Source organism: Lontra canadensis, unplaced genomic scaffold (genome assembly GCF_010015895.1).
Source record: "Lontra canadensis isolate GAN:19392208 unplaced genomic scaffold, GSC_riverotter_1.0 scaffold35, whole genome shotgun sequence".
NCBI lineage: Eukaryota > Metazoa > Chordata > Mammalia > Carnivora > Mustelidae > Lontra > Lontra canadensis.
Genome location: NW_022631029.1, coordinates 15,390,177 through 15,416,498, shown reverse-complemented (window position 1 = coordinate 15,416,498; position 26,322 = coordinate 15,390,177). Strand labels below are relative to the sequence as shown.

Genomic DNA, 26,322 nt, shown 5'->3' with positions numbered 1-26,322 from the left:
TGAATTTGGCTAAGTCACTATCTCACCCGGTGTCAGTTTTTCCATCCATAAAATGGATAGGAAATCTATCCAGTAGTGATGCTGAAGGGTATCTTCGAGTTCATGTATTTACGTGAATCATGGAGTATGTGAATGCCTCTACCTGAGGGCCTGCTACCAGCATGCTGTGGCCCGACTAGCACCAAACAAGGGCCGTCTGAAGGATACTGTGGGCTCTCCCTTGGATTACCAGCTACTGAAGGAACTGGGCCAGCCCAAAGTTGACTTTGCACCTCAATTCCTCCCCAAGGAGTCTGGAAGTAGAATCTACACTTAGATGCCTAGCCTACTGCCACGGGTCTGATGGAGAGAGGGGCTGTCCAGGGAGCCACACCTCCCCATAGGCAGCCTCTCCCACACCCCTACCCCCCAAAGGAGCCAGGTAATCCTACCTGTGATCTTGGCTGTGAAGGGGCTGCCAGGGATGTGCTTGTCATTGTACTTGACCAGAATGCTGTAGTCCCCTGGCAGGGTAGGCAGATAGGTCACTGTGCATGTCCCATCTTTGTTGTCAATGCAGCTGATTTCAGCCTTGGAGGGACCCTCGATAGCCAAGTCTAGGCCACCTGCAGATGGGAGGAAGGAGGGCGAGCCCTTAGAGAGAGTGTGTTCCCTTGTTTCAACAGAGATCACAACTCATCCAGGGTGGTCCCAGTGCTGGGAACAAGAGGCTGATGCATGCCACATGGGCCACCAAGGGGCATGTCAGAGCAAAGCAAATGACATGCCAAATCCGCCCACTGGAAAGACACTTCACCAGCTGAATTCTTCACTACAAGTGACCTTTAAGACCTCTCTATTCTTCAGGATACATGGGACGTGAAAGGAGGCCAGTACACGAGTCACACATATAGGGGAGCCACACACAGGCTGTTCCTGCTGGTGGGGCACCAGGTGCCATCATGAAAATCCAGTAAGGACCACACATTTAGGGGCACCTGACTGGCTCAGTCAGCAGAGCATGTGACTCTCGATCCTGGGGTTGTGATTTTGAGCCCTGTGTTGGGTGTGATTACTTAAAAAGAAAATCTTCAAAAAAGGACCACAAACTGAGAAGTCTCCATGGTGACAAGGGGCATAGGCATGGAGCTTTATCTGGAATGGGCAATAACTCAGGCAGTCTTCTAGATACATGTACACATGCAAAAAAGAACAAAAGAAGAACATCATCTACCAAAAAACATGCTTAAATTTCAGGCAAGTCCCATAAAACATCTCACAGCATCAAACTGATTTCCATCAGAACACAAAGGACCTCAAAAGTTCTGCCTTGGGTGAAGACAGAGCAGCTCTATAGAAGAGATGGAGGAGAAAAGACAAGACAAATGCTACCACTCAGCAGTCTAATTTTTAAAGCTGTCCCAGAACTGTATCTACTTGACTCTCCAAACGGATGGCCGGAAGCGCAAAACCCACAGAGACCACACAGTACCTTCTCCTGCATCCTCGGTGACGATGGTGAAGGTGGCGGTTTTGTTGGCCACTCCATACACCAGGCCAGGACCATATGCAGAAACGCTCCCGCTGTTTGGGTAGTTCACATAGAACTGGAGCGGGCTTTCTGGGTTGGCAAAGAACACAAGATCAAGGGGGACTCATTGAGGGGAGCATGCATCTCTTGGATATCCAATGTCTTTTTTTTTTTTTTTTAGAACATTTTGTTTATTTATGTGACAGACAGAGATCACAAGTAGGCAGAGAGGCAGCCAGAGAGAGAGGAGGGAAGCAGGCTCTCTGCTCGGCAAGGGAGCCTGATACAGGGCTCGATCCCAGGACCCTGGAACCATGACCTGAGCCGAAGGCAGAGGCTTTAATCCACTGAGCCACCCAGGCGCCCCAAGGACACCCAGTGTCTTAACATTCCCCTTAACAGCAGGCAAGGGCGGGGTCTCCCACACAGGGGCAGAAATCCAAAGGAGACTCCAGGAGAGCTGACCACACTGGGATACCCAAAGGGTCTACTTGTAGTGCACAAGAAAAACAATCCCAAAGGTTGACCAATAAGGGAGGAAACAGCTGACCATGTGAAGAAATGACTCACTACTGGATGGAACACAACTGGAGAAGTCTTTTGGGAAGGCCATTTGCTGCCCCTTTCAAAATGTAAGGTCCTATGAGGGCCCTAGTAATCTATCCCACACCTCAGACCCAGCCCTGTCCAAGGACTTCCACTTCCATAGTGCTCAGATCCAAGTTAGGAAAAGACTCCAGTGTCCAACAACAGGGGGCCAGTTAAGTAAACATGGGTCTACTGGCAGTTCGTTAAAAATAATGAGTAAAGGGGAGCCTGGGTGGCTCAAAGCGTCTGATTCTTGATTTCGGCTCAGGGCATATATATACCTGAGATTCAGCCCTGTGTCTGGCTCCATGTTGAGCGTGGAGCCTGCTTGAGATTCTCTCTCCCTCGACTTCTGCCCCTCCCCACCTTTGCCTGCCCACATGCAGGCACATGCACTCTCTTACCAAAAAAAGGAAAAAAAAAAAAAAAAAAAGAGGGAGATCTGTGTGTATTAACTTGAGAGATTATTCATAACATGTCATGTTTAAAAGACAAGCTGCTGTATAATATTAATACCATTATCTCATTTCTTTGAAGAAAAAAAAACCATGTTGCATGTTTTGTAGGCACAGAGAGAAACATCTGAAAAGACTCACACCTCAGCAGTGGTAGTAAAAGGGAAAGAGAAAGACATTTTTTTACTTTCTCTGTATCTGCATCTTTAGAATATTTAGATACAAGCAGATAACATATTTTTGCTTTAAATAAATATTATGCACACATGTATGTATGAACTACAGCAAACATCAAACTGGAGAAATATTTGCGACTTCTATCACAAAGGACTAATCTCTCCAGTATTTAATTTGCTCTCAGAAAGTGATATGACAAAAGCCAATCACCCAAGAGAAAAACCTGGCCAAGGAAACAAGCGCTCAGTTCACAGAGAAAGAAATACAAACGGTACTTAGACATATAGAAAGTTGCTCAGTCTCATTTGCAAGAGACATACAAAGAAACACAGAGATACTGTTTTTCTGAATGGTCTGGCAAAGATCCAAAACCTGGTAGAAAGCAGGTGCTCATCTACCTTGCTGGTGCATGTGTGGATGAGGGGAGGCAACTGTCAAGATCTGTCTTGACAATTTGTCAAGATCTATCAAAATGACAGTTGTCTCACTCTCAGTCTCACAGAACAAGCTGAGGGTTGCTGGGGGGTGGGGGGTGTGGAGAGGGGAGCGGGGTTATGGACACTGGGGAGGGTACGCACTATGGTGAGTGCTGTGAAGGGTGTAAGCCTGATGATTCACAGACCTGCACCCCTGGGGCAAATAATACATTATATGTTAATAAAAATAATTCTTAAAAATGACAGTTGTCTTTACCTGTGGCCACAATACGTGCCTTGGGAATTAAACCTCATAGCTATACCTTTGTGAGTGTGAAATGATGGATACAAAGGCTATTCACTGCTGCCTAATGACAGCAAAAGGCAGGGGAGACCCTCAATGTCCTCCAGTGAGGGTAATGGTGGAATATACCATGCTCACCCCAACAGTGTGACATCACAAACACGCTCTATCATTGGGAGCACAAAGTTCTCCCAGATACTCCGTCAGATGGAAAAGGACGAGCTCAAAATGATGTGCAGACTTTGCTATTAATGCATGAATGGGAAAGGGCTTAAGAATCCGTATTTCTCATTTGTCTGTAGAGTCTTAAAAATATTCTGAAGTCCCATGTAAAGAGTTAACAGCAGTCAAGATCGAAGAGAGGTCAGGTGGGTGATACAGGCAGGAAGGAAACCTTTCTCCGTAACATTCTTTAAGCCATGTGGATATGTTGCCTACTCAAAGTATTAAATTAAAAAACAAAACTATTTGAACATTTAAAAAAAAAAAGAAGAAGAACAAGAATAACACTGTGTTGGTTGATGGACATGAAATCTGAGCTGAGTTTCCTTGTCAAGGTCAGTGTGAACATAAGGCATCTTGTCCTCTCCTTCCGCCCCAAACCCCCACACCACACCAGGCTCTGCAAGCCAGGCTGGAAAGTCCCCCCGGGAGCCTCACATCTTCTCCCAGCACACCCTCTGACACGCCGTCCTGTGGGCATGCTGCCCAGGTGCAGAGCCCGACTCACCAGGGATGTGGCTGCCCATATATTTGATGTGCATTTCATGCAGCCCGACCTCAGTGGGGGCGTATCTGACCGTGACCGTGCCATCCTTGTTGTCCACAATCTCAGGTGTGGCCGTCTTCCCGGAAGGCATGTGGACCTCTCCTGCGGGAGCACGGGCAGACAGGGCAATGAGCCCCCCAGGCACTTCCCCTGGAGAAGCTCAGTGCAAAGGCACAGGTGGCCTTCAGATCCGACGGCACTCCCTGCTGCCTAAAGCGTCCAAGACAGGACAAGGACAACAGGAAAACAGAGACATGTCTACCTTTATTTTGTTCCCTTTTCCTTCCACAAAATGCAGCACGCAACACCAGTAAAGAGTTTTCTACCTTTGTACTTGCAAGTGAGAAGCTCAAACTAGACTAGAAAAGACCATGAGGCCAGTAGCAGAGTCAGCTCAAAGAGAAAAGGGCATTAAAAGGAGGCTGGGAGAGAAAGGAAGGCTTGTACAAGAGACTTTAGTATGAATGTCACCTCTGGAAAGGTGTGCGAGTAAGACAAGGCAGGAAGAAAGGTGGGACAGGAACCTGACAGTCGAGAGGTATCTAAATACAGCAGTTCGTAACCTGGATAGAGTGCCTGGCCTTCTCTAGGATGTAATGCAAGTCCTAAACGAAGCAGCCCCTTCAGAGACACACATATATACAGTGAACATTCTGCCGTCTTGGGGCTCATGGAACAATTCCCTATAGCAGGAAACAGGGATGCCGGGTTCAGGATGCCAGGTATCAGGGACAGGTGGGACCACCTCCCGGGCAACGTTCTGGAAAGCTAATGCAATCCAGGGAGAACAAGGTGGCTTTCGTGACTGTGCTTACCGGTGATTTCCCCTTTCCTAACCGCAAACGGAATGACCAAGTCGAAAGGCTTGAACCCCAGGCCGTTCATGTCACTCACGGGGACATAGGCCTCTTCGGTCACCTAAAAACAGGAAGCAGTCGTCACTGGGTAGAGCGGACCATGGTGTGGGCTGATGAAGCAACAGAGGGCAGAGAGCTGGGAATCCTGCAAGCCAGTGTAGCCGCGATCTGGGGGTGTGGCTGCCGTCCACGTGGGATGGCCTCTGTCTAACACCCCGGGGCCAAAGCAGAGCCTGGGGTACTGGAGAAGTCATGCTGACCAATTGCTAACGATCGCTAGGTGCTCTGCTTGCAGAATTCCCAGCAGGGCTCACGGGGGAATGGGAAAGTGAGAGAGAGCAATGTCTGTGGGTGCCAAGGGCTCCACCTGGAAAGGTTTAGTTGTGGCCTGGAAAAGAAGGTGCGTTTTAGGTGGCAGAAAGTAGCAGCGGGTGGCTCTCCCCTGAACAGAAACCAACTGTGCGAGGGGCGGCTGTGCGAGTCAGCAGGAGGGCTTAGGACAGTCCGTTTCTCCGAACCGCAGAGACAAATGACACCGAGCGTGATCACAGACATGACGGCTGGAGATTCGTGGAGCGCAGACGATGACACAGGTGGGTCTCTTTATAGAGGAAGCGGGGGATCATTGTGACGGACTGATCAGTGGGGGGGGCATACCAATGACCAGGACACCCAGAGGGCTTAAGCAATCCCCAGAAGCAGGCTGCAGCTTTCTGAAATGAAGGCTGAGTAAACACAGAAATGCCAAAAGGGGGAAAAAAAAAAAAAAAAAGTGTACCCAGGGCCTGAATCCGGGGGAACAGGCATTTACCGGAGCCTCCTCCACAGCCTCGACTTCCCCATCCGTGGCCTGGTTGGTGGCAAATGGAGATTAGTCGGGAATCACATGGAAGGGACACTGCTACTTTAGTGGGTCCTACAACCTGAGGACCGCTTCCTCCCCAAGGGCTCTGTCTCATACAGCAGGAACCACTTGCTCTATCGGGAGCCTACAACCTTCCTCGCTCTGTGGAGAGCAAGCCGGCATCCTTCCTTCAAATGTCAAATCCACATGCCCTTGAAACCCATGACCCCACTTCTAGGAAGCCGGCCCAGAGAAATGCTAGCTGGAGAGTCTGTAGTGATACGTGCGGGGTTCTTTACTCGGGCTGCTTGTGGTCCTGAGAACTTGGAGGTACCTAAAACACCTGCCAGGGAGTCTGCTAATTTTGCAAACCTGTACTTGAAAAAGCTACGAAGTCTGATGAATGAAAGGGGAAGGGTACCTTTGACATTCGGAGGGACCGAGACAAGTTGTAAAGCACTGGGTAGGAGGCGCCCCGTGCACAAAGCTGATGGCTTTGTCATGCCAACAGCGAAAAAGGAACACCAGTCCTTTCTGCAGCACAAAACTGGGAAAGAGGTTTCCTGTTACTTGATAAGTGCCCGTGGTATTTATGTTTTAAAAGTCTTTATAAATTCTTTTTTTTTTTTTTTTTAAACCACAGACTTCACATTCCTGATCCAATCGACCTGGTAAGGGAGGGATCCCCCTCTTCTCCCATCATCAACAGCAAGAACTGAAAGGCCCTCCCGCTGGGAGGAAGGCCAACATGCCTGCTTCACTCCTCTTTGTGTATTTCAGCATCTGCAGAAAGAGAGCTTCACCATTTGGAACAGCCCTACCCCCACCTCCTAGGGCTTTCTCATGGTGGAGCTATGCAGGGACACACTAGTCAAAGATCTTTCAATGGCCACTCTATGGCCTTTGACCCAGGACTTCTCAACGGGGACAAGATGAGCAGAAACACTGCTAGACCTGTGGCTGTGTGATCTATTTAACTGAACCAGCCTGCTGGGGCTCCTTGAGACAAGAGCTCTGAAGGCAGTACTGGGTGCTTGTGTCCTTCTGGCCACAAGTCTATAGAGGGAGGCAGGGAATCCACGTGTAGAGAAAGTCCACCTGGGTAAGGCTAGAGAAAGCTTGGAATGGAAGAATAAAGACACAAACCAGGTACTAGAGGTGACCTCCCAGCTGAGGGGACATTTATTCCCAGTGAATCTGGTGGCCCCCACTTCAGGTCCCGGACTCAGCAGCTAAAATGGCCCTTGATATTTCCACACTGACTTTCTCACTCAGACCCGCTTGTTGCACCTGCAAGGCCACGACCTCTGCCCGGGGGCCGCTCCTCCACGATGCCCTGTTCCAATCAACCCCATAAAACCCATTATAGACTAAAACAGATTCTTAAAATTACAGCTGGGACCCTTCTCGGGAAGTAAGAACGACAGAAACTCTCTAGCTTCATTTCTTTCTGCCTTCAAAGGAGAACACTCCCAAATGAAGTGTCCAAGTTGAGCGGCGCTTACATCCTTGAGACAAAAAAGATCCTCCAGATCTCTGCCAGGATGTTTACAGATAAACAAACATCTATGGAAAGGGAAAAAAGCTACAACAAACGAGAGACTGCTTGGAAGGAGGCATGGCACAGGCTTCTGTTTGGAACAGGGTCCCTTCTCTGTTGATGCACGAAGTGAAATCATCAGAAGGGGCTCCACAGCCTGTGCGTGGGGCTAGGTCACTGAGGCCTAAGACTTTGTGGTCAAGCATGGCTGCTGCCCATGGCATCAAAGGACACCATGTAAGGGGCCCTCAGTGGCTGTCCACAGCAGGCACGCTGGACACCGTGAACTTGAATCTGGGCCCTGTTCCCACACCTCACCTGCAAGAGGGCCAATGATGCTTGGCTTTAAGGGTCAAATGAGGTTTCTAATCTTGTCCTGATTGAAGAACCTCCATTATCAGAGGAGAGTCCAAGAGTCACTTGTTGAAAACTAAGGAACCTCACCGTTCTGACCCATAATAGGTGTCCCTTTCTTCTAGATGTTCCTATTTCCTAGGTCTATGCAAAATCTCTGTCTTTCCCAAACAAAACTGGAGGCACTTTGTGTCCCGGGGATATGGGTCAAGTCTCCAGACATAAAGGCATCAGGAACCTCTCTCCTCCAGGCCATGGAGATGAGGGAGGAGGGAGGAGGAAAAGCTAGCAGAATAAAAAATTGTGCTGTCTTACTTACACGCATTTTTTTTTTTTTTTTTGGTCTGAGTATATCTTTCTGAACTGGGCTTTGGCCAGGACATTGCCTAAGACCCTTAGCCTGATGGATACTTCGATGGCTAATAAGATTCCTTAAAAACTCTAACAGCCAAGAGCCTCCGGATTTCTAGAGGTTACTCTAGGACTCAATAAGGTCATGACTGCTTAGGAAAAAATTTTTAAAGGAAAAAAAGTGGAAGGGGATGTTCTAGCCAGGATTTAACAGATGGCAGCTGTTAGCTTTTCTGTCAGACCAGGGCGCTCTAGGGAAGGAATGCGGCTTACCATGACAGTGAAGGGGCTGTTGGGGATATCGACGCCGCCAAAGCGCACGTAGATGACGTAGGTGCCTGGCTTGGCGGCTGTATAAAAGATGTCGTAGGTGCCATCCTCATTCTCAATGACGTCGGCTTCAGCCTCGGTGCCGTCGGGGGTCAGAACCGTGCAGGTCACCTTCCCTTTCCCAGCGGTCTTGGCATCCACCACAAATCCCACTTCCTCGCCGGTTTTCACGGTGGAGGCAATTCCAGGACCTAGAGAACAGTTCCGGAGAAGAGACTAGAAGCTCCAGCCACAGAGAGCTGCCCTGGGGACCCCAGAACAAAGCACGCATTGGTGCAGGGTCCGCATCTGTCCATGCCAGATCTTCGACGGCCACCACACACAGGGTGGTCCTGGAGACCCCTGGGGGTTGGAGGAAGGGGCTGCTCCCTTGCGGGGGGGCACTCTAGTACTTAAGAGACAAGCTGGGAGTGTCAACCGATGTCAGACCCAGCTTGCTGGCATTCAGGGGTCAGAGGGGATGGTCAACTTCTGCAAGCAGACGTACAATGGGCACTTCCCTGAGGGCCAGGTACACACAACATTGAACCACACATGGTCTCTGCTGTCAGCTGTTCATTATGAACAGGCAGACGTTTGCAGACCAGGCACCAAGAACGATGGCTCAATGTGCTGTGGCAACACTCAGTTACAGAAAAAACAGTCAGCCGTGCTTTAGAGAAGTGTCCCATAGCACATCTCTATAAAGAAAGTTCTAGGACTTTGTATCCCAGCATTGCCACACTGACGGAGGCGAGAAAAGGGGAATGGCTGATTCTGAAGCATAGGCACGGCTGGCTAGAGGAAACTTACCACCTCTGTCCCCGAACCATGACCCGTCTCTCTCTGTCTGACTGGGGGCACCCTTTACACAGGTTCCACACATCAGGGAGTGCAGATGAGTGAACCAAAAAGCATGTTGGGGAAAAAATAAAAAAAGCAAAGGGTGTAGAAGCAACAGGGAATGCTAAAAACATATTGTTCAGGGTGGGAATAGTAGAACAGAGCCTGGGGCCAGTCTGTGGAAGGCCCTGAACTACAGAGAACATTGGCCTCCTGGAGCCCCCAGGATGAGCGAGTATCCTGTTCAGGATCCTGAACAGAGCCTGGAGAGCAAGGAGTCAGTCCCCACCCAGTATTATCATGCCCCAGGTTGGTCAAGGCAATCCAGTCGTTCCTGGCAGATAGCACAGACCTAGGAGGTGGTGGATTGGATTGGCCAGTGGTTCAAAATTTCCCAGCGTTTGAGCCCCAATTTGCCAAGCTGAGCAGTTTACAACTTCCTCTAAAAGCCAGAAATTTTTCCTCCGTTCAGAACAAGCTAAGATATGACAGAAACAGAACACATCCAGGTTGGACCTACGCTGAATTTAAAGAGAAGCCAATCTGTTTCATTTCAGAGATGGGGATTCATGTTTTGAAATCTGCTGGAACAGTGTCACGGTAACAAGAGCTGTTCTTAGAAATGAAGGGCCTGTGATGGTCTCGGTTGCGTCTCAGAAACTGAAGGAAGTGTGATGTTCAAATATTTCTGGAGACATTCTGAGAGACGTAGGCACAGGCTGAAGTGCTGAGGAAAAACCCAGATCCTCGAATGCATTTCTCTAATGCTGACCTGAAATGCTCTCAAATAAATCTTGAAAAATTAAACCATCTCCTCCTGAAAGGAAAGGCATATATTTGCAGCTTTTCATGGGACTTACCACCACAGGTGAGATCTCCACAAAGGCACCCACTTCAAAAGTAACATAGTAATAGCTTCCATGTGCCTGGCACCGTGCTAAGCATTTCTCCTGCCTGACTTCATATAATTTTGCAATAACCCTGTGAAACAGTCTCTGATCCCGAGAAGAGTTTCTTGAATTCAAATGTTCTGAGAAAAGAGCTTCCATCTAAGTTTGACCGAAGCTCAGAGTGGCTGAGCAACTTGCCCTAACCACACGGCCACTGAGTGGCAGAGAAGGGCTGGCCCCTGGCTTTCTGACTCCAAAGCCCACACTCACCCGTGGCCAGGCACTTGCTGGCATCTCCCGTCTGTGTGGCCCGGATGCGGTAGGGAGACAATGGGATGTCATCCCCCCCGTAGGTGACCCCAATCATATAGCGTCCAGTCTTGTCAGGGATGTAGGTGACGGCGTATGTGCCATCTTCATTGTCATGGACGATGGCTCTTTTGGGTTTTCCCTCTTGGTCCTGTGAAGCACCGAGAAATGCTATTTAGGGTTTTGTCATCAAGATGTAGAGACCACTCATGGGAAAACAAGACACATTTTGCTTATTCATTGGTGCCTCTATTCCAGAGGAGACAGAATTAATGGCTTAACACAATCTTAATTATAATCTTGTTTTTGGGGGGGGGCAGGGAGGGGAGTAGGTCACACCCTACGGACATTGTCAATTTTTAGGAATTCTACGGTCAAGTAAACAAGAACTGATTCAGCTCTGAATCCAACCAAATGCAGGGAGACAAGGGGGCCAAGGTCCCTGCTCCTGTATCACCACATCCACTCTCCCTCTTCCCTTTAGTAAAAAATTCCCAGTCCTTGCCTGGGAGCAGCTCCCACTTGCTAGCAAGCTCTGCCCCTAGGTATGGCCTTGGGACTTGTGACAAAGTTCCAGTAAATGAGAGGGAAGTGGAAGTCACCCAGAGCTGGTTGACTGCTGATTGAGTTGAAGGTCCCCTTTCCCCTTCTGCCCTTCCTTCTCCTTGTGGCCTGCCACATGCATCAGCTCCTGGTCCACGAGGAAACCTCATGACAGAAGCCACATGCTAGGACCAAGGAGCGGAGAGCTGGAGCCGGCTTCCTTGCCGAGCCACACAGTACCCAGGCGGCTTGCCTCCGGGCTTCCTTCACCAGAGAGATTAATCCCACGGGTCGGAGCCACTCTCATTTGCGGGGGTATTGTGATATACAGCGCAACCTAGTCTTAACTAATCTGATGAGTAATTTAAAACATTTTAAAACAAAAGCAGAGGAACAGACAGAATAGAGATCAAAGTACACGAGATTCATCCAAATGTGGTACTTGGAGCTACACCTTTAGACCTCTCATTCAGGCAAGCATGTCTGTTTTCTTACACAATGACTGGTTCTCTGGTGGGGGGTGGAGGGGATCATCAAACATTTGCCTCAGGACAGAAATTGGTTATTAAAATCTTATTCTTATCCCTGACCAGGAAGTTAGGTCTTCATTAATCAAATTTGACTCTAGAAAATAACTCAAAGTTACCGTGATCTGAACAGCAAGCAGGCCTTCCCCAGCATCTCTGGCGTCAATTGCAAACTCCACAGGCAGACTGGCAGGCACGCCATAGGAACTGAGGCCAGGGCCACTGGCCGTCACTTTGCTGGCATCATATGTGGGAAGGACCTTGACCTTGAAGGGACTTGAAAGACACATACACATCCCGGGTGAGTGCCAATACCATCAACCAGCTACAGTCGATCTCTCTTACACAAAGAGACTGGGCTTGAGAGGGAGGATTTCTACAGAAGGTAAGACAGTGAATGCCTTACGTACCTTAAGTCTAACAGAAATTTACAAGCATGTAACCATCATATGCTTTCCCTGAATGCACACCATGGGATACACACTAATCCTCAACTTGGTTTGGGAGACACAGTTAACTCGCTTTTGTCATGCTAAGAAAATGGTCACCAAAATGGGAAGGGACTGTTGGAATTAGGAAACAATGTTGGAATAATGAAATTAATGTCTTATCTCATCCTCTTCTATTTTTAGCATGCTTTAGGTGGCGAACTACCTATTAGCAAAGTAATACATAAATGTAACTTATAAGTTATATATTTCTACATACCTAGAGCTATATGTGTATCTCTATATATAACATATATTGGGGTTTGGGTAAATTCTTTTCATCTTAAGGAGTATGAAAAGAATCCTTTGGAGGCTGTCCTGACAGAGGAAAAGCATAGCAACATTTCATATTAATGTGAATGAGGAATGACATTTCTATCCAATACCATCCAGGAACATACTGTTAACCAAATCCTCAAGTAAACAAGTAAAAAAGTAAAAATCTTTGCTCTCATCAGAGAACTACTTGTAAGGTCAGCAGAAAGAAGACGTTGATGAAATAACACATTCCTTGTTTCTTCAAAGATTCCCAACTGCTTAATTTCAGCTCATCTTTAAACTAAATATGGCCAAAAGAAACAAAGCAGGGGGATACAGGATATCAAGAGAGAAGCAGCCACAGGTATCAAGGCTAGTATGTTCTAACACCCGTGCACCGATAGCCTGCAGGTTCTCACTGATACTTGCTAATGAGGAAGTTGGGTGGGTAGAGGGAGGATAGATGGGTAGATGGATGGATGGATGGTTGGTTGGAAAGACGGATAGATGGATGGATGGACAGATGGATGGTTGGTTGGATAGACAGATGGACGGATGGATGGATGGATGGATGGACAGATGGATGGACGGATGGACGGACGGACGGATGGATGGATGGATGGATGGATGGGTAGTTGGATAAATGAATGGATGAATGGGTCACCAGGACAGTGCTGGCCAAACCTTCAGAGGGCTGGAGCTCAGGCTGGTTCGGACCCCCTTCTGTAAGTGTCAGAAGCTTACCTACGAGGTATCTCTTCATCAGCATATTTTACTGAGACCATGTAAGGCCCCTCCTGGGATGGCGTGTAGGTCACCGTATGTGTGCCATCCCCATTGTCCACTACATTCACCGGCTCCACCAGGCCTGAGAACAGAAATGAGACATCTGAGGAACTGCGTAGACTCTCTTTCACTCTACCCTGGGCTGAGTTTGAAATAGGATCACATTCATCCCAAGACCTATTGGTTTCCAATGAGGAGAAACATAAAGGCAGGGGAGGCCATAATCAGTGGCCCAAGAAATCACAGGAGACAGGATCCCCAATTCATGGTTGCAGAAATGACCCCAAGAGACACCTTTAGCTTTCTGCTGGCTAAAGTACACTCAGTCGACCCTCGAGTACAATTAAGGAGACTGCCATGCTTGTGTGAAGATCCATGTTGCAGGCAAGCTATCCCCTTCCAAGCTGATGAGGCATGCTTGGGATGTGGCAATTTTACTCTATAGCAGAGGAAGGGCCAAAGAGCCCACAACTCTGAGGAGTTAACCAATGGACTGGCCAAGCAAATGGATGGCCACCTAGAGCACAGACCAGTAGGATGCCAGCAGACTGAGTGTTAGGTGCAGGGCAGGTGAGGGTGCCCATTCCATGGCGGGGTGGCGGGGGGGATCTTCAAAGTGATGCCTACAGGGGTCAGCTAGAGACTGTGCTAAAACATAATCAAGGCATGCATTGCGTTGGTAGATTCTAGATCCCAGTTCTGGCCATGAGCATCGGGGATGGGTAGATTGAGGGTAGGCTGCTCATTAAGCAAAGCAGATGAGGCAGGAACCAGGTAATTTTGGGGGTGAGGACAGCAAGAGGCATTCAGCATAATTAGAGCAGCAGCCAATAGGAAAATGCAAACCTGTCTCCATAAAGTCACCCTTCGGGTCACCTTTAAAGAACTCTGAAATGGCTTTCAAGGGGCTGCGCCAAGACTGGGAATCCATCTCATCAGCTAAAATTAAAAGGCTGTTACTTCCGAGTCCTCCATAATAATATAATAGGAGCAGATATCTAAGTAAAGCCTCCCTCCCTCCGTCTCTCTCTCTCTCTCTCTCTCTCACACACACAGGTCTTAAAGCTCAGTAACTATGCAGAATCAGATTCCAGCCCCATGACCTCATTTCCCTCAAACCACATCTGCCCTGAGCTTCAAAAGGCATAACCTCCTGCTGAACCCCATTAAGTAGAAAGTTCCTCTTCAAAGAAGGATGCCCCCATTTGCTATGTCTATAAAGCCAAGAACACATCACCAGGGAAAAATCCAGATAACTTAAGAAATTAAGGAGAGAATGGCACATTTTCAGTGCCGGAAGAGGAAATGTGATTGCCTACCAAATAAGGTAAATTTCAATGCACTGCAGGGCTTTGTCCCAAAATGGCCTGCTAGTCATACCAAACCCCAGTTCTAGGCTGCCAACAGGGCAGGCTGACTTGTCAACAAAGGCCATTTCCCAAGAGACCCTCTCCCTCCAGGAAGTGGGGACAATGACAAAAGCCATGTCACATGGGTTACGTATCTGTCATTTCCAGAAATTTGGGGTGTGTTGCACATGGGCACCAAGGCACCTCAAAGAGTTATCACCTCTAAACCCATCGCCCACCCAAACTCCAGACCTCAGTCACCTCACAAAGGCTGACACATGCATATGAGAGCACAAATACTATTTGCCTCATCTCACTCCTTAAGTGAAAACTGAAAAAGACATTTAGAGGCATATTATTAAATGGGGGAAGAAACCACTAGAGAAATAGGAGGTCTGCCTGCTTTCTAAAAGCAGCTTCGGGGCATCTGAGTGGCTCAGTTGGTTAAGCATCCAACTCTTGGTTTCATCTCAGGTCTTGATTGCAGGTCACGAGAATGTTCCGTGCTCAGCACAAGTCTGCTTGAGATTCTGCCTCTCCCTGTGCCTCTGCCCTTCCCCCTCCACTCACAAGTGTGCACATGTGAGCATGCATGCGCACACTCTGTCTCTCTCAAAATATATAAATACAATATTTAAAAATAAGTAAATAAAAGCAGGCGCTTCTCCTGTTTAGCTAGAATACGGAGCAATAAAGTAATTTAGCAATTTAATTTAAAGTTCGTGACCAAACTCAAAAGTCAAGTACCCACTGGGTCATGGCTGCCCTCACCTGTGGCGAAGAGTGTTGGCAGGACGCACTCACCTCGTGGGCCCAGGACCCTCACTTCCAGAGGAGCCAGGCCGGCCTTGCTGCTGTCCACTGTAAAGGACTGTGAGATGCGGGCTCGGACACCAGAGCCCAGCCCAGGGCCAGCAACCTTGACCTTGCTAGGGTCCACGACATCCTTCACAGGAACTCTGAAGGGACTGCCTGGAGAAGAAGTCACAGGATCCTGAGCACAGCTCTCCTAGTGACAGATGACCTGCCTCATCTGTGTGTGCCCACAACTGCCCCACAGCTCCTGCCTGGCTGTGTGTGCACACACACGCACCCACCACGTGCAGCTTTGGGCCTCTAGCTGGGCCCAGAGTGCTTCATGGCCCTGGAGGAACCCACAGCGCAGGAGAAGGTGGCAAACAGGAAGCTGTGACATCACATTCAACAGAGGCTGGGGCCACGTACAAGCATCAGTAGAACACTTAGAAGGCAACGAATCTGGTCTTCAGGGGGCCAGAGGAAGCTCTCCAGGGACAACTAACCTGAGACAAGAAAGTGAGCAGATAGCACCCAGGGAAGCAGATGGAGGGGGTTTCAAGCACAGTGATGGGGGGGTACAGGGCCCTGGAGGGGAGGGAGAGCACAAGCTGTCGAAGACGCTGAAGGAGGACACTCAGGGGTGGAAGGAAGGAGTGAGTGCAGGGGGCTGCAGAGGTTGGGAGTCTTTCCAGCCCGTATCTAATACCCTCTCCCCAAACCTCTCCTGAGGGCTTCCTGGATTCCTTCCCCTACAACGTAGCCTGCTCCTTCCTTCCCACCACGAATGGTCTGCTTGGTTCCCTGGCCACTGGGTGAAGCTTTGCTTTCTCCTGACCAAGGTCAGCTGTGGTCCTCCTGCATGGCTGACCCCACAGGAGGCACTGGGGGCCTCCGACTCTTTGAGGGTACTGGTTTTAAAGACCAAGGGTAAACAGGGGCACCTGGGTGGCTCAGTCAGTTAAGCATCTGTCTTTGGTTCAGGTCACCATCTCAGGGTCCTGGAATCAAGCCCCGCATCAGGCTCTCTCTCCCTCTGTGCACTTGCGCACTCTCTCTCCCAAATAAATAAAAAAAGTCTTAAAAAAAAAAATCGAAGGAAACAGAAAATGCTGTGTGATCAGGATTTGCAAGAGAAGCACTAAAGAGAATAACTAGGGCTGGGCCAGGGTCCCTCCTGGGATTCCCCCACCAAGGGGACTAAATAAGACCTCTGCAGAGGTGAGCTAGAAACAGGAACCTCAGGGTCCCCAGCACCATGCCTCCTTGGGCAACCAAGTCCATTGCCAAGGGGCAACATGCACCTCTTGCTGTGAGCAGGGGTCCTTGTGCTCCCAAAGAGACTGGCAAAATTAATGACTTCTAACTGACACATAAACTCAGGTGTTTTCTGCTTTGCATCCCCCCAAATTCATCTGTTGTGGAATATGGTGGTAAATTACAAGATCACACAAAGAACAGAGGCCTTGGCTCTTTAATGACAGCTGGGTTTCGATGGCATCCAGTTTTTCAGCTAACTGAAATAAATGGCTGACCCAGCCAAGACAAACATCACCCTCCAGGGTGGGGTTTAGGGAAACAAACGTAAGGGAGCTTCATGTCACAGGGGAACGGTAGAGCATTTCAGTGTCAGCAGGTGGTGGTGATGGACGACCTCTGAGGCCGATCTCCAAGTCAGAGCTTCCACTGGAAGGTGTCTGAACACAGCATGAGGGCAGCCAGAACTAGCAAGGTAACTTTAGACCCCAGGTGGCAGATACCAAGCGTTCCCTGCTACCCCGTTCCGGGCCCCAAGCAGACACCGAAAACCACCACAGCGGCTCTCTCTCCTGATGTGCTTTGGTGGATCCAGTTGATCTAAAAGCCACCACCGGCCGACCACAGCTGGCCCAGCAAGGGACACCAGTATGCCATAGTGGGGAGGACAGCAAACCTTGTCAAAAACAGCCCCGCTAGGGCTTTGCACCAGGCCAGGAAACACTGGACTAATGTTTAACTGATGAGAATTCCCATGAAAGCAAATGAGAAGCCAGCAGGTTGCTGAGTGTTTCACAGCAATACCTCACGAGTTACTTTACTTACTAAGAAGCCCAAACTAAGACAACCAACCCACACTTTACTAACTAACCACCCAGGGAAGGGTCTGGGATCTGGGAGAAGCTGTCATTACGCTCTGAGCGGCTACAGAGAATCTGAAACATGGACTATCATCTACCTCTGATGAGAAAACCCCAAATGGGTCTCTTTTTACTGGACTTCTCAAAGATGGCCATCTGCTTCATGCTCCCGGGTCAGGCACTGGGGTCCAAACCCTCACCCTCTTCTGCGAGGGGAATTCCCAAGCTGAAAGCATCACCCAGACCATCCAATGAAGTAAGAACAGTGTTGTCGTCTCCATGAAGAGAGGCTCTTCTCAATGCCACCTGCGGGCTTGCAGCCACCACGTCATCTTTCCAGACAGCAGCCTTCCACCTGTCCTCTGCACTCTCCTCTCCTGTCCCTCCCACTGCGGAACTGCCAAGCTCCCCCCAACACCCATGGCCCTGTCCTCTGTCACTGGGTCCTGTACTTTCCTGGTAGCAGTCATCACAAGAAGCTGCATCAACACCAGACAGGAAGTTACCGGAGCACAAGAGCTCTGACTGTCTTGTCCCTGGCTGAATTCCCCTTGCCTAGTGCTGATAGGGATTTAAAAATCTGTGATCAGGGGCGCCTGGGTGGCTCAGTGGGTTAAAGCCTCTGCCTTTGGCTTGGGTCATGATCCCGGGGTCCTGGGATCGAGCCCCGCATCGGGCTCTCTGCTTGGAGGGGAGCCTGCTTCCCCCCTCTCTCTCTGCCTGCCTCTCAGCCTACCTGGGATCTCTGTCAAATAAATAAATAAAATCTTAGAAAAAAAAATCTGTGATCAGCCGCAAAGACAAGTTGGAAGAGAAACTCACCAATTTAGTTTTTCTTAAAGTCTTCCAAGAAAAATCTAAGCTTTCATAAAATTAAGGCTTAAATGATATCTGAGTAGCATTCATTTGAGCTGAATGTCTGGGTTTTCTGACCAATGGGAGAGGAAGAGTGAGTCTGTGGGCACTTAGGCATGTCATAAGGAGGAAATGTCTACAGATTCAGGAAAGCGTTTGGTCAATGCACACACTCCAGCTTCTTGGAGTCATTCCAGAAACCCAGAAGCAAGCTCCTCAAGTCTGTTCCTTCCAGTGTTATCCTGGTTTATGGCTTTGGGGGTAATAACCCTGACCCATTCGAGGCTCTTCCTGCCCCAGGAGTCCTGGGATGGGGTTCTGCCCCCTTTCTCACCATACCCAAGACAAGGCATAGGCTGACTCAGAGGCAGCCCCCAGGGTCCTGTGTCCACACCATAAGGGCATCGACCCAGCCAGATGTGTGCGGAATGGCAACTGTTTCATTAAATAAACAGACCAGAACCAATGGAGAGTCTTCCCCCTAAAGCACGAAAATTGGAGGGCCCTTCGCTACTTAAGTCATGTATTTCTCATTGTTTCAATCAGTATAGCAGTGGTTCTCAACTAGAGGTGATTTTTGTCCCAGAGTGGACACTTGCCAATATCTAGAGACATTTTTGGTTGTCCCAAAATGAAGGGGGTGGTTTGGAATACTACTAAATGCCCTACAATGCACAGGACAGCCCCCCTCCTCCCAACAACAAAGAATTATTCCACCCAAAATATCAGTGGTGCTGAGGAGGACAAACCTTAGTGTTTTGTGGTTTTTTTTTTTGTTTGTTTGTTTGTTTTTTAAGATTTGATTTTTATGTAATCTCTCTACACCCAATGTGGGGCTCGAACACAAAACCCCAAGATTAAGAGTTGCACACTCCACTGACCGCGCCAGCCAAACACTTGACAGACCCTGCTTTACAGCAAATGTATATACTACATCACGAAATAGAAAAGATATTAATAAATAAGATTTGGAGTTTGTGGGTCTCTTCTGTCTACACTATCCACGAATAGCAGAAAATAAGAGAACAGGTATAAGGTAAAGAAGAACTAATCACAAAATAAAGTGGAGATTTTCAGCTTTGTAAAAAAAACGAAACAAAAAAAAAACCAAAACACCTCTCCCTTAAATTAAATAGTGGGTCCTCCAACACGTGAATGATTTCTAGTCCAAATGCCAAGTCAAGGCGTTTTGCCAGTTACCAGTCCTACTGGGAGCTGGGATATTCTTGGGAGACAGAGCCATAAGGAGAAATTCTCCCTCTGCACCTCCTACAAGTATCAGACTCTCTTTCCCACTCAGACATGAGCGAGACAAAACCTGCTTTCATTCCGAATCCATTACTCTCTGGGCACACTTCTGTGGGATCGCTTACCAGGGATGTGGGCTCCTCCATATGTGATGTTAACGTCGTAATCCCCCGGAGCAAAGGGGATGTACTCAGCGCTACAGCTTCCATCTTTGTTATCTCTGCAGTTGATCTTGGACTCTGATGGTCCCTCGACGGTTATGCCGAGCCCACCAATGCCTGCCCCTCTGGAAAGGGTGGAAGAGAGAGTGAAGTGGGACAAGCGCTTCACGCTAGTCTGCTTATTGCCAGAATTACTTAAAATCTCTCTATAAATAATCCCAGGAAGCCAATCTGACTCAACTGCTGAAAATTTCTCAATGTTGTCATAGACGGACGGCTCCGACCCCTCCTTTCCAATGCTTATCCTTCATTTTCACATCTAATTGCATCTGTGACCCATTCTAGCAGGACTACTTCTAATACTTCACTTAACCATGGAACTGGCTGTTCATTTCTGCATTATCAAGTTAAGGAGCTGCCATCTCGTTCTGGTTTGCTTAGCCATCTTATGACTGTAACCAAGGGGTTTCTGGTACTTCCTGAGGTATACTCACCCTCTCTCCATAGCATAAAAGTCTCTACAAAGCAAATGCCTCCTACACCATGAAAAAAAAAAAAAAAAAGCCTCCCAAAGTTGGGAGACCAGGACACATATGCAAAATATACCCATAAAACTCCTTTCAAGGGGCACCTGTGTGGCTCATTCGGTTAAGTGCCTGCCTTCTGCTCAGGTCGTGATCTCAGGGTCCTGGGACTGAGTCCCATATCAGCCTCCTTGCTCACCGGGGAGTCGGCTTTTCCCTCCGCCCTTCCCACCACTCATGTATTCTCTCTCTCTAATAAATAAATAAAATCTTTAAATTAAAAAAAAAACCCAAATCTTATTTTTTTAAGAAATTTTAAAAACATTTTATTTATTTATTCAAAAGAGAGAGAGAGAGAGAACAAGCAGAGGGAGCAGCAGAGGGAGAAGGAGAAGCAGGCCCTTCATTCAGCAGGGAGCCTGATGTGGGACTCAATCCCAGGACCCTGGCATCATGACCTGAGCTGAAGGCAGATGCTTGACCGGCTGAGCTGCCCAGGTGCCCAAACCAACCCCTTCAGATAGGGGCATGAAGGAGGGCACGTGATATAATGAGCACTGGGTACGATATGAGACTCATGAATCACTGACCTCTACCTCTGAAACTAATAATATACTATATGTTAATTAGCTGAATTTGAATAAAAAAGAAAAAAGAAAGCAAGAAGGCAGAAAAATAAATAAATAAACAAACCACCCAGGGTTACTCCTTTCAGAGTCAACACACAGACCCCAGCACCTTGCTCACCTGGTAACTACTGTGAAGACATTGGGTTTATTGGTAAAGGCCTCTTTCAGTCCGGGTCCTTGGGCCTGAACCCGAGACGGCTGACAGCCTTCGGTTACAGCCACTTTGAAGGGACTATTTGGGATGGGTACGTCATCGTACGTCACCTCCACTATGTGGAGACCTGTTCAAAATGACAAACAGAAATTATATGCACAAGAGTCACCTACCTGTGGAAAGAAAGACTCTCCTGCCAGGTTTCAACTAGGGCTCACATCAACCCGCCATCCCGTGTTACTGGAAACAAGCAGGTTATTAAAGAAATAGTACAATATTGGTATGATCTGATTTTTTTAAAAAATGTACCTATTTATTTAATGCTTTCTGTTCACCTGGCAGCCACACAGCCCTCCCTCCCCAACAGAGAATATATATGCAGAGGGCCTCTCCCCCAAGCAAGTATCACGAAGTCTGTACTGAAGTTAGTCATCTTAAACGCACTATTCTGATTTTGGAAAAACTTCCTCCCGTCATTAGCCAAAAGACAAAGGAAAATCCATGATACACAATATACATGCATCTACATGAAGAGACTGACTATGTCTATACCAGAATATTTACAGGAATCATATACCCAGGTAATGAAAATATATAGTGCTTTTATTTTTTCCTTTAACTTTTCAAGATTTATCAAACTTTCAAGTTATTTCTAGAATTTTAAGAAATAAATTATGTTAAAAAAAATTGATACAAATGGGCACTATGCCATGACATCAGCCGTAAGCTGCTCAGAGGAGCATGAGGCTAACCTTGGCCGCAATGTCTGTCACACACCAGGGCCAGCTTGTCAGGCACTGAGCGCTCAGTGGCTCTGCTGGGGAGGGAGATTTCCACAAGTCCCTGTCACTCTGTCCGTGCCTTCGCTGAGACAGGCCAGACTCATGGGGCAGGAGATAGGACCAGTCACCCAAGGAAATGGCCCGGCATAGCTCTGAATGATGGTCGTGTCCAAGGAGAAGTCAACTCACCTTTCTCGAAGGGTGTGTACTCCACCTGGTAGGTCCCGTCGGCGTTGTCCGTGACGAAGCACTCGGTAGAGGCCCCCGAGGGGTTGGCAACGTGGGCTTTGATGTGGTCGCCCCCCACCTGTGTCAGGGGCCGTGAATCGACTGTGAAGTCAGTGGTGGCTTCACGAAACACATCTGCAGAGCAATCACACAGAGGAGAACGTCACCAAGGCCTGGGACCTCAGAACATATCCAAGAACCAGGGTTCTCGGCACTTGAGGTATGTTATGTCTAAGCTCGGTGCCAGCAGACGGGTGTTTTCTCTGACTCTCCAAATCCAGAGTGTTAATGACCACCTCCTCCCTGCCACCATCCTGCAAAAGCTGCTTCTTCCCACGAGGGTGGGCTGCGGAAGCCCCCACCCTGTGACAACACAACTCCTTGCACACTTTCTGGACGAAGGTGGGGTTGACTCTTGGACAGGGTAAAGCAAAAAGACAGACCTGCTCTGCAGCAAATATGGTAACAGCATCACATTTTAAACCTTATCAATTAGTGCCAAAAATGAAAGATCTTGAATTTCCACGTAAAAATCACAATTTCTGGCTTTGCCAGAAAAATAAGAACATCTGCCAGCAGTGTTGGGCCCTGTCCCCCGTAGAGAAACGAAGTGAGGCTCAGGCAGCAGAAATGTCACATGCTCACGGCTTTGCTGTGGTCCCTCTCTTCCTGATGCCGAAGCCACAGGAGTGCGCTTTCTTATGCTCCACGTGGCCCCTGGGGGGTCCATCAGTTTGCACATCTACTCTGAGTTTCTGGGGACCCCTATGTCCTAAGTTATTTTGCAGACTTTTTAATGAAACCCACCTTTTCCTTCTATTCCTGGCCCAAAGACTTTGACCCTGCTGGTGTCGATGGCGGGATCCACCTTGACCCTGGTGGGGAAGTGGGGCACCGGCTCACCGCCATACTTCATGGTCAGAGTGTACATGCCGGCGGTCAGGGGCACGTAGGTCACCGCGTAGGTGCCGTCTTTGTTGTTTTCAATACAGACTTCGGCTTTCGCTCCCGAGTCTGAGACGGCTTCCAGGCCCAGGGCCCCGGGGCCTGCTTCCGAACAGTCCACGCTCAGCAGCCCGGCTTCGCCCACCTTCCCGTGCTGGAGACCCGGTCCCGACGCCACGACTTTAGAGGGGTCGAAAGGCATTTCAATGTCGGCTTTGAAGGGAGAACCAGGTATGTGGACTTCTTCAAAGAGGATGTTGACAAAGTACTCCCCAGGCTTTGTGGGCAAGTAAGAGACGGAGCAGGTGCCATCCCCATTGTCAGAGCATTCGATTTTGGCCTCGCATGGACCTTCCACGGTGAGGCCCAGACCTCCAGTGCCTGCTCCTTTGGTGTCGATGGTGAACTCGGCGGGCTTGCCCACGAGACCACCTTCAAGGCCAGGGCCATAGGCCTTCACCTAGTTCAAAAGAAAATAAAGTCACACTCTGCCTGACGCTGGGGATGCTGCTCGGCCAGCCCTGCTCACCACCCCAGCCTGCACTCAGCGCTGAGCTGCCTCGCGGTCCAGGGGCCCTTCTCCCTCGGGCCTACCTCGCATCAGACAGACACTGCCATGGATCCATAGTGCAATCATCCCAGGCTTTGAACGGCTACCAGAGGGAGACACACCTGTGAGCTCAGTCAACTCGGAAAGCCACAGCACAGAGGCGTGGCCCTCCAGAGCATGGGGCCTGACTGCCCGTCCAGACATGCCCAGCGTTTCTGAACCATGGGCCAGAGGTGGAGACCTAACGTCTCATCTCACACACACACACGCGGGGCTGAACGCTCATAGGGATGGCTTTTATGGACCTCTCTGTTGCTTGGACAGCTACGCCTCCCTCAACAAATTCCGTGTAATAAAACACGACCCTGGGGTGGTGGGTATGTGTCACAGTACGTTTGTCCAAACCCGGAGAATGCAGAGCGCCCAGAGCGAACGCCCCCATAAACTACGTATCTGGGGGTGAACACACTGTCAGAGCAAGTTCGCAGTATGAACAAATGCACCGCTCTGGTGGGGGACGGCAATAATGGGGAGGCTAGGCACCCAAAGGTGCAGGAGTAGGAGGGAAATCTCTGTACCTGTCTCCACGTTTTACGACGAACCTAAAACTGCTCTAAAAAACTAAATTCTGATATAAAGATTTAAAAGCAAATGAGTAAACGAAACTGCTTTTACCAGAGGGAGGGGACAGGATGTTCGTCTCTGATTCAACAAATAAGACCATTTTATAGGATTCACGCTGTTCTAAAAACCCTTGATTCAGGGCTACCAGGAAGCAATGAGAAGGAGACGGATATATTTTTGATACTGAGGTATATAGTTCCTGCAGGGTTAGCTAACCCTTATGGGCTCACTGTGAAGCGAGGGCTCTTTGTCATGCTAACAAGTGAAGGGACAGAACTCAGGGACGAGGAGTCCCTCACCCAAGCCTCACTGCCAGAAAGCAAGAGGAACAGCAATGTGGGGAGGACACCCAGCCACCCAAGGGTCCCCTCGGGCTGAACTGTGGGAGGGAAAACAACTGTCAGCCGCTGAGAATGGACCTTCCTCAGAAAACGATTTTCTACAGGACTTGGTCAAGCAGGATCGGTGAAGGACTACAGTGTTCTATTTGACAACAGGAGACAAGTCCCGGCACAGGAACGAAAGCTGACCTTGGTGGGATCTGGTGGCAGTGAGGCCTCCACTGTGTAGGGGCTCCCAGGCACGGGGTGTCCATCGTAGGTGACGTCGACAGCATAGAGCCCCTCCTCCCGAGGGATGAACTTGGCTGTGCTGCTCTCCCGGCCCACCACGGGCGCCACCATACAAGGCACAACCTTCCTCGAGGGGCTTAGGATCGTCACATCCAACTTCCCCTGGCCTCCTGCTCCCTTTGTGTCGATGGCGAACTCCTGACCCTTCCCAACTTCGACTCCTGGAAAAGGGAGACACGCCCAAGTGATCAGCTCGCCCTTTCCAGCAGCAGAATGGCTGAGAGCAGACCAGTGAGGGTTCCCTGGACAGGAGGCATTATCTCAGTCTGGGCCACAAGCAAGGGCAGATACCAAGGACAAGAAGCAAGACTAAGTCAGGATAATCAGCATCTACCTAGATAATAATCAGTACGAGAACAGCTACTAGCTAACCATAGATATTACTAGCAATGAGAGCTGACACTTACTGATACTATAATGATGGGTTACTTAAAAACCAATAATGATTGATCACTCAATGACTGCATTTCTCAGTATACCACATGGCCTCCTTTAATTTTTACCACAACCCTAGAGGGTATTTATTAGTTACCAATGGCTTTAACAGATGGGAAAACGGAGGCTCCGAGGTCAAGGAATGTGTCCAGGGTGCCATACGCAACAGACCACAAAGGTGGGACTCACACGACCTCGCGATCCGCTCTGCCAACGAGGAAATCATAACCTGACACTATCCTCTCTCCTTTACTCACTTCTGGTATTAACTTTATATCAAAACATTCCCAGAATCCAATGTTTTATTTACTAATTCTTGGCAGCAAATTTAATCCCACAGGCAACAAGGCAAAAGTCAGAGAGCTAGTCAATGCAGGGGCACCAGAGCAAGTCGGAAGAACGGACTCTGTATTGCACCGATATTCGAAAGATCCCTGCAAAGCAGGACCTTGGAAAAACCATGTGTTGTATCTGACAAAAAAAGGGGAAAGGACTTTGAACCGAAATGCCAGCACTGGGAGCATAGGGCTCCCACCACAAGCCAGGGAAATCCTGACTCTAGGGCGGTAGGAGGCTTCCCAAACCAGCACCTCCGAACCACAAGCAAGGAGGCCTCGGAGCACCACGGCCCAAAGGCTTTTCCTAATCGGCCTTGTGTTTTTCCTGGTCTGGAACTGAAGCCGTAGGTGTGTTAGAGGAAGCAGCAATGAGGAGACCCACGAAAGGACTGGCCAGTGACTTTCACACACTTGTTGCTGGCCGAGTTTCAGAGAACCCAGAGCTGGGAAGTGGCCTCATTTACAACCGGTGCGTCTGAGTCCCAGGTCCATGAAGGTGCTCATCGATGGTCCACTGAGACCGAAAAGGTCTGCCCGGGATTGGGGATGGGGGGATGCACTGAGCCCTGCATGACCCTGAAATCAGGTTGAGTGTGTGCTACAGAGGTGTGGCCAGGCTTCAGCCATACGGCAGCTCGTGCAAGGCAATACTGGTGCAAAGGTTCTCCAAGATGCATGGCTCACGTCTAAAGGCAGGCTGCAGGCATATGGGCATAGCAGGATGACACTAATGCAAAACGAACACTACCAAACGTTTGCTGCTGGCGTGTATGCAGAGGTAGAGAGGAGGTCTGGAAGGACCGAAACTGAAGGTAACTTTGATTCGCCCTAGGAAGAA

General features: G+C 49.0%; 1 protein-coding gene across 1 annotated transcript in view; it reads right to left on the bottom strand.

Annotated features, from left to right (window-relative positions):
• Positions 1 to 26,322, bottom strand: part of FLNB (filamin B) — a 104,816-nt gene that overhangs the window by 22,396 nt on the left and 56,098 nt on the right. The window contains 16 exon segments of the mRNA XM_032868420.1: positions 432 to 605; positions 1,472 to 1,600; positions 4,181 to 4,321; positions 5,035 to 5,137; positions 5,855 to 5,926; positions 8,439 to 8,686; positions 10,478 to 10,667; positions 11,706 to 11,862; positions 13,077 to 13,200; positions 13,965 to 14,057; positions 15,272 to 15,439; positions 19,608 to 19,768; positions 20,915 to 21,077; positions 21,922 to 22,095; positions 22,768 to 23,365; positions 24,610 to 24,872. Of these exon segments, the coding sequence (XP_032724311.1) occupies positions 432 to 605; positions 1,472 to 1,600; positions 4,181 to 4,321; positions 5,035 to 5,137; positions 5,855 to 5,926; positions 8,439 to 8,686; positions 10,478 to 10,667; positions 11,706 to 11,862; positions 13,077 to 13,200; positions 13,965 to 14,057; positions 15,272 to 15,439; positions 19,608 to 19,768; positions 20,915 to 21,077; positions 21,922 to 22,095; positions 22,768 to 23,365; positions 24,610 to 24,872 (2,958 nt within the window).